The 8065-nt window shown below is 50.4% G+C and overlaps 4 protein-coding genes across 4 annotated transcripts; 3 read left to right on the top strand and 1 right to left on the bottom strand.

Annotated features, from left to right (window-relative positions):
- Window positions 1-755: 755 nt before the first annotated feature.
- VFPPC_18636 (hypothetical protein) lies at window positions 756-2163 on the top strand (the record flags this gene model as incomplete). The annotated part of the gene is made up of 2 exons (XM_022430219.1): window positions 756-870; window positions 971-2163. The coding sequence occupies 2 exons, from the start codon at window positions 756-758 to the stop codon at window positions 2161-2163; spliced, it is 1308 nt and encodes a 435-aa protein (XP_022284783.1).
- Window positions 2164-2447: 284 nt separating this feature from the next.
- Window positions 2448-3806, top strand: VFPPC_11589 (endonuclease/exonuclease/phosphatase; the record flags this gene model as incomplete). Its single annotated transcript, XM_018289723.1, has 1 exon — window positions 2448-3806. The coding sequence occupies one exon, from the start codon at window positions 2448-2450 to the stop codon at window positions 3804-3806; it is 1359 nt and encodes a 452-aa protein (XP_018135645.1).
- Window positions 3807-4313: 507 nt separating this feature from the next.
- VFPPC_11590 (DDE superfamily endonuclease) lies at window positions 4314-5990 on the top strand (the record flags this gene model as incomplete). Its single annotated transcript, XM_018289724.2, has 1 exon — window positions 4314-5990. The coding sequence occupies one exon, from the start codon at window positions 4314-4316 to the stop codon at window positions 5988-5990; it is 1677 nt and encodes a 558-aa protein (XP_018135646.2).
- Window positions 5991-6053: 63 nt separating this feature from the next.
- On the bottom strand, window positions 6054-7555 carry VFPPC_18635 (PIF1-like helicase domain-containing protein; the record flags this gene model as incomplete). Its single annotated transcript, XM_018294924.2, has 2 exons — window positions 6054-6368; window positions 6455-7555. 2 exons carry the CDS (start codon window positions 7553-7555, stop codon window positions 6054-6056), a joined length of 1416 nt encoding a protein of 471 aa, XP_018135763.2.
- Window positions 7556-8065: the final 510 nt, after the last annotated feature.

Raw genomic sequence — 8065 nt, 5'->3', positions numbered from 1 at the left:
GGAGCGAGCCATTAGACAACCTTGATTCACCATGTCATGATCCTACACTGTCCTCTCCTTCCACAACCGCCTCGGCCGCTACGAAAAGGCGCTACTCCAAAGTGTGGCACTATACACTATTACACCCGTCGGCCGCAACGAGGTTACTCTCAATGCGAAGGGGAAGTCAATATGGCGCTGCAAGTACTGCGCAAAGGAGTATCTCGAGTCTGGTGGAACAACTGTTATTTCAACCCATCTAAAGGACCGGCATAATATCGATATATCTTCTACCCAAGAAACCCGAACTGCATTGATGCAAGCCACAATCGTCGACGCCTTCGAAAAGGCCCATCAAACCACCGATTATAAACGCCGCTGTCTATCCACGATTGCAACTCACGATGTAGACCCGCCGTCCTCGAACAACTATACGTACGGTGGATCACGACCTGCAGCGTCTCTTTTCGTATGGCAAAGCAAGCAGAATTCAGGGCCTTACTTTGCTTCCTGAATCCAGCGATCGACAACTGGCTGCCAAACTCTCCTTCAACTATACGCAGTTGGACCTTGCGGATATATGAGACCCAGAAACTTCGAGTCAAACGCGAGATCCAGTCAGCTCTCTCGAAAGTACACTTCACAGTTGATCTCTGGACTTCGCCTAATGCCCTTGCGTTTCTTGCATTGTTGCACACTATACATCCGAATCCGGCCAGTTAGAATACTCCGTTCTGGGTTTAAGAGAACTCGACGGCAAGCACTCGGGCCCAAATATGGCAGACTGTGTTATGGAAATTATCAACGACTATGGAATTGCCTCCAAAGTGGGCTATTTCATGATGGACAATGCAGACAACAACGGTACAATGATGAAGGCTCTTTCTACGCGTACGTACGTCATATAGCCAGCTCACGCATTGTACAGCGGGGGTTTACAGACCACAATGCATTCACAGCCCGTGACCCATGCTAAGTGGCCCGTGAATAGTACTTTTCGACCAGTATCAGATTGTCTACAATGCGGAACACCACCGCCTGCGCTGCAACGGCCATATCATAAACCTAGCCGCTCAGTCCTTTCTCTTTCAGACCAACGATGAATCTCTTGCAGATGAGAATAATACGAGCGCCTTGACAACGCCCACGGAACTCGAGATGGAGCAATGGCGACGCAAGGGGCCTCTTGGGAAACTACATAATATCGTGGCATATATCCAGCGGAGCCCACAACGCTTGGCCAATTTCAGAGAGCTCAGTGGCGGCCGCAACCTCGTACGGGACAACTCTACTCGCTGGAACTCTTGGTATGCGATGATCCGTACTGCAACGAAGCTTAAGACTGCGATCAACCTCTTTTGCCACCAGTATCAAGAGAACAGCGACGACCTGTTGTCGGAAAAGGACTGGCAAGAATTGCAAAAGCTCCAGGACTTCCTGTTGTTCTTCTATGATGCCACAACAGGGACAGAAGGTCGCAATGCAACCATTGACAGAGTATTGCCGACAATGGACTTCCTCCTTGAGCAGTTTGAGACTGCAAAGGAAAAATATGCGGATGACCCGTTCATGAGTCCTTGTTGCAACTCCGGCTGGGCCAAGCTGGATAAGTATTACAGCTTGACGGACAGATCGCCGGTGTATATTGCAGCACTAGTATTATCTCCACAGTGGAAGTGGGACTATATTGACAACAATTGGCCTTCAGACTGGCGGGAGCCTTGTCGGAAACAAATGTTGGATTTCTGGACCAAAGAATATAAATCCACTGCAGTTACAGTCCCTACTCAGACGTCAGAAGCAGGTAATAAGGTCAAGAACTCCTTTCACAAGTGGGCGCAGCAGAGGAAAGGGAGCAGCCTCAGTCAGGACGAGTACACAAAGTATCTTCTTGCTCCAATAGTACCAGAAATGACGGATCCTCGATCCTGGTGGCTTGAGCCTACTCAGAGGAAGTCTTACCCAGCTCTATCTATTATGGCTTTAGATGTATTGTCCATTCCGGCAATGTCGGCGGAGCCAGAACGCCTGTTTTCGGGTACAAAGATCACTATTACAGACCGTAGGAATCGCATGGGCATTGAAAGTATTGAGGCGACGGAATGCCTCAAATCATGGCTTGGCAAAGGCAGCAGGGTGGCCTTTGCCGACGACCTTGATGCAGGCGGAGAGATTCCACTATAATTTCCATAGCTGATGAGACTTTGATTGGGCTGTGGCTGCCCGGCTGCTGTTGCGTATCTGCGATCAATTCGCAGACGTAGGACTATCACGTGAATAATATGGCCGTGCATATTACCATATATTGTGATCATATCATATCAGCCTCATATGATATGGTGAGGGTCATGGCCATATCATATATGATATGACCTTCGAAAATCTAATCATATATGGTAATATCACACTATTGGACACACTGACCAAAGGTGGCGAGGCAGCTGTTCGTAGCGACTGTCGCGCCGGCGATGGACTATGCCTCCAATGTCTGGATGCACGCGCGCCGCGCGAGGGAAGCTGCCTGGCTCAACAAAGCGCAGTTGGTCGGGGCACAGGCCATCACAGGAGCGTTTCGAACCGTGGCAACAGCTGTGGCCGAGGCCGAAGCCTGCATCCCAACGGTAGAGGAACGCCACAGACTGGCCGCGACGAGGCTCTGTGTCAACCTTCGGACCCTTCCCGGAACACATCCGCTGGCAGCGTTGAGGAACAAGGCAAGCAAACGGTTCCTGTCGCCAATGCAGACCATTGCTTCGTGGGTGACAACGGCGTCCACGGATCGAATGGAGATTATTCGCGAGTTTGCCTTACCGCCATGGACCAGCCGCATTCCCGTCTTGGGCAAAGACGACTTCGCGGAGGCCGCCAAGGCACCAGGCGAAGTCGAAGGCATCATCATAGCAACGTCCAGCTCGATGAAGAATGGCATGGTGGGAATGGGAGGCGTGGTGCACGATACGAGTATCAACGGCGCAGGCGGAGTGCTAGCCAGCTACTCGGTCACTCTCGGATCCATAGACGAACAGAACCCGTACACGGCGGAGCTCGAGGCGGTGGCAATGGCGCTGAGGTGCATGCCGCACCAGCTTCCTTTCCGGGATGTGACGGTCATATCGAGCAACCTATCGACATTAGCAGTGATCAGGCGGCCTCGGCAGCAATCCGGCCAATGTACTGTTCGTGAGATATACGACCAGACCAAGCGCCTGCGGCAACGAGGATGTTCTGTTAGACTCATGTGGGTGCCCGCCAAGGACGAGGACTTTGCGCTGGGAGGGATGGCCAAGGCAGCAGCGCAGAGAGCTACAAAGATAGATTGCATAGCAGAGACAACATCGTACCAAACAAAGTCCACAACGCTTCGTCTGGCGCTCGCGCAGCGACAGCCGCGGGGACGACTCCCGGAAAGTGTTGGGAAGTATTCGAAACGTATCGACACGGCGCTGCCGGGCAAGCATACCCGTGCACTTTATGACGCACTGAAAAGAAAAGAGTCAGATGTGCTGGCCCAGCTTCGGACAGGCATGACGCGGCTGAATAGACATCTCCACAGAATAGGAGCCGTGGAATCGGAATTGTGTGAGTGTGGTCAGGCCACGGAGACAATTGAGCACTTTCTTTTTCGATGCAAGAAGTGGATAATGCAAAGGGAAATCATGATCAAATGCTCACGAACCAAGATTGGAAATTTGTCTTTCTTTTTGGGAGGAAAATCTGCGGCGGATGACGACAAGTGGAAACCAGATATGCAAGCCGTCCGTGCAGCCATTGCCTTTACGCTGGCTACGAAAAGACTGGATGCAGACCAGCGGCCAGCGACAAGATAACATCTAGCATGCAATTGTACTAACATAACACAGCCTCGGGTTTGGCAGACTGCGCTCCAGCTGCTGAGGATAGGATGCTGGACACTTGGAGAAGTTGGCCTTCAAGCAGGCCTGTCAGGAACTAATGGAGACGAGGTTGGCTTGCAAGAGACGAGACGATCATCTGTGGGGCTTGGGGTGTCAAGTATCAAACGAATCAAGATTGTCAATTAGCTAACTAGTGTCCTGGCCCTATAGGGACTTCCCTCTGGGCGAAATAAAATCCATCCATCCAACCGTATCCGACGGAAGTTTCCACCCCCCGTTCACCCACGCAAGAAGGTGAACTTTGTTTCTTGGTCAGGCTACTCGTGCCTAGCCCCACTTTATTGGCACTCGTGGGACTCGCACCATCTAAAGATGGTGCTCGCCACCACAACGGCCACACCACCACAGCGGCCACTTTTTCGTCCCCTAGTGAAAATCACCCTCGATCTCGACCAATTTTAAATAAATTGGACATTTTCGATGGAATCTAGGATTCAAGATGCTCTCCAGTACCTTGAGCAATTTCCTGCGGCTAAAATAGCCACTGTGGCTCGGGAGTTTGGTGTGCCGCGCAGCCGACTTCGGAGACGACTTGCTGGCCGACCACCCAAAAAGGGCCGGCCTGCAACCAATACAAAGCTATCGGCTACTGAAGAGAGGGCTCTATGCCACCATATCGACCGTCTTGACAGAATCAACCTTGCAGTACGGCCAGAGTTTGTTACAGACGCAGCCAATTGCATACTACGAGAGCGGACCCCTCTGGCCCATCGTGGACATCCGCCTGTGGTTGGCCTTAATTGGACTACCCGCTTCCTACGGCGTCACAACTACGGCAAGAGACTTCAAAAGAAGCTTCACTCTGACCGTCAGGCATCGGAAGACCTCAGCCGAGTTGCCGAGTACTTCCAGAAACTCTCACATGTCTACCAGGAAGAGGGAATACTATCAGAGGATATCTGGAATATGGATGAAACCGGATTCCGTATTGGCGTTGGTAAGGACCAGCTGATCGTTACCAAGCGGAAGAGAGCCCACTACTTTGGAATCCCTGAAAATAGGGAGTCTGCTACTGCAATCGAGGCTATTTCGGCGGGTGGGGAGTATATTCCTGCTTTCTTGATCGTGGCGGGCCAAGTCCATATGGCTCAATGGTATGCTCAACCTGAATTGAACCCAGATACAGCCATCAGGCCGACTCCGAGCGGGTATACAAATGATCAAGTGGGTCTGGAATGGCTTGAACACTTCGACAAGCATACAGCGAAGAAAAGAGTAGGCAAAAAGCGTCTACTCATCCTTGATGGCCATGGTTCACACCATACAAAGGAATTCATCGCGTACTGCGATGCCCACGATATCGTGCCCTTTGGCTTGCCTCCAAATCTCACCCATTTGCTACAGCCCCTGGACGTGGTGGTCTTCCAGCCTTTGAAGCACTACCACGCAAAGGCGCTTGACGTCATGGTTCGAGATGGGCTTGTCAACATCACCAAGATCGAGTTCCTCAGCTGCATTGAAGAGGTCCGCAGGCAGGCATTCAAGGAAAGCACGATTCTGACTTCGTTCAAGAAGACTGGAATTTGGCCATTCAACCCACAGTCAGTTCTCAAGATTCTGGAAGAACGGCAGGCAAAGAAGACACCGTCGCCTCCTTCAAGCACGGGAGGACTTCATTCATCACCGTTTTCCACGCCGTTGACACTTAGACAGATGAATAAGGTGGCAGACAAGCTAGAGGATTTCCTTGAAGAAGACCAGCACCTGGACCCGGAGTTTGCACACGATATTGGTCGGTTTATCAGAGGGTCCCTGATAAGCGCTACGGAGCTGTTACAGACGAAGAGGGATCTAGGGAGGACGCAATATGCGCAGCGCGTCCAAAAACAACGCAGGGCGATGAAGAATTCGCCGCTTCAGTCAGGAGGGGTACTAACAGTGGCCGGGGCCGGGCATATGGTGCGGCAGAGAGAAGAAGACGCAGTTGCTAAGGCGAGGAGGATGGTGCAAGCTGCGGATGAGAAGGCAATTAAGGTGGTCAAACGGGTGATATTCGAAGCGGCCAAAGTTGCACGTAAATGGAGGATGTCCGGGAAGCTAAAACCAGCTGTAGTGTACGAGTCTGGGCTATTTCCTAGAGCGTTAAAGAGATTCTAACATTCACAGTCCAAAAAAGTGGCCGCTGTGGTGGTGTGGCCGTTGTGGTGGTGAGCACCATCTTTAGATGGTGCGAGTCCCACGAGTGCCAATAAAGTGGGGCGTGGCACGAGTATTGCTTCTGAGTCTGCCTTGATGGCTCCCAAGATCACAGTGGGTCAAGTACACTTGTTCGAGATCCTTTGCTCTGCTCAACGCCACATATGCTTGTCCGTCAGAGAAGATATTAGAGTTCAAGGCGACGGTAACAGCTGGCAGCGATAAACCTTGAACCTTATGAATTGTCAACGCAAATGCGTTGATTATTGGAAGCTGTAAACGTTTATATTCCACCCCATTCGTCTGGAAATACGACGGAGTTTTGTGCAAGTGCATGACCTGAACTGCATTAGCTGCTTCGCGCATCCAGGCTTCAAGGGCGGTAAGGAGTCGGTAGTCCTATAGGTCCAAGTAGAAGAACTTACTTGGATACCTTCTTTAGTAGGTAATGCAGCTTCAACTTCGTCGTTAGGAAACAAATTAGTAATAACACCCATAGAGCCGTTAGATATGCCTCTCTCGCTCAGCATGCTATTTGTGAGAAACATGACTTTGGCCCCAACAGTACATACCACAGAGGATGCGAAGTTTGTCCCCTTATTGAATACTTTCGAGTGCTCTAAATATTGCAACCTTACTCCATTTTCAAAGTCTTCGGCTTTTGAAACGAAGATAAGGTTCTCTGATGGCATGCCGGAGAGAACGACATGGTTTAGTGCCGCAGCCTCATCGCGAAGAGAAGACAGGTACGTGGTATTCCATATGACATTTTCTGGATTATATTGGCGCCAGCGTTCTTCCAGAGTGCATCTTACTTCGCCATCGATAATTCCGAAGCGAATCTTGTTCAAGATCCTGAAGAACCTCTCGTTTGTCTGCCGCTGCGGTTGTCGTAGAAAGATGGGATGGAAGAGCCTCCAAACCGAGGCCTTGAAGACCTTCAAGCCTTCCACAGGGGGCAATTGCATCAAATCCCCAAAAACGATGACATGCATGTTGCCGAAGGGCCTGTTACTCCTCCTCAGTTTGGCGAAAAGGGAGGCGAGGTAGTCAAGCAGTACGCCATCTACCATCGATACTTCATCAATAATAAGCACGGTTTTCTTTTCTAGGTCTTTCTTTTTTTGATCTTCGAACCTAAATAAGCCGGTGTGGTAACTGCCTCGGTTACTATAGATTGACAGAGCCGAGTGGATTGTATTCCCATTAATATTTTTTGCCGCAATCCCAGTAGGCGCAAGCAGTAAGGAAGGGTTTCGGGATCTATCGCACCAATACTGCAGAGCACGCAGGAGAAAAGATTTCCCCGTCCCACCAGGCCCCGTTATAAAGAACATACGGCCCTGATGCCTAGATGCAGAAATATTTTGCGTTACCATGCTATAGCACTGGTATTGCTCGCCTTTCAGAGTAAGGCCTGCAGCATCAGCGAGTCCTAGAATCGTCATGGTATTCAGTTGCCGGAGCTGCTCAGACACCATATCATGGACATTTGGCGGAGCCGCCTCCGCAACTCTTTGAACCATCTCGCAATACTCTCTCCTGAGGGCTATATTGCCATGTTCAGCTTTATCGGCGTGTCCCCGTAAAGCAGCGTCATATAATACTGGGTCCAGCTCGAAAAGCCTTTCACGGTAAGTGGTGGAGTTAGCAATGATTTCGTCATCTGATCTCCAATGATATCTGTAAAGGAGCTGCACGTAAAAAAACACCTCTCCATCACAAAGTCGTCGGTAAGAAGTGCGAATCAGGATAGGCTTCTTCCTTTGATATACCCAATATCCTAATGAGTCTTGCCACCCTTCTCGAGGGCGCTGTCGATTAATGGTGCGAGTTTCGTAATTTCATAGTATGCAAAGTAGTCAAAATAGGTCAAGACTTCGAACCGAGGCACTCTTGGTCGAGCAAAGTATTTCTCCATAGCATCTGGGAAATAAGCGTCTTTCGGGTGCTCGAGGATATGCTTAACTGGGCGAACAGAGTAATTCCTCATCTCAGGAATATTGGTTGGAAGGTGGAGAGTTCCACTGGTGGGA

The sequence above is a fragment of the Pochonia chlamydosporia genome (genome assembly GCF_001653235.2).
Source record: "Pochonia chlamydosporia 170 chromosome Unknown PCv3seq00034, whole genome shotgun sequence".
Lineage (NCBI taxonomy): Eukaryota > Fungi > Ascomycota > Sordariomycetes > Hypocreales > Clavicipitaceae > Pochonia > Pochonia chlamydosporia.
The sequence above is the reverse complement of the archived record's forward strand: the minus strand, read 5'-3'. Positions and strand labels throughout refer to the sequence as shown.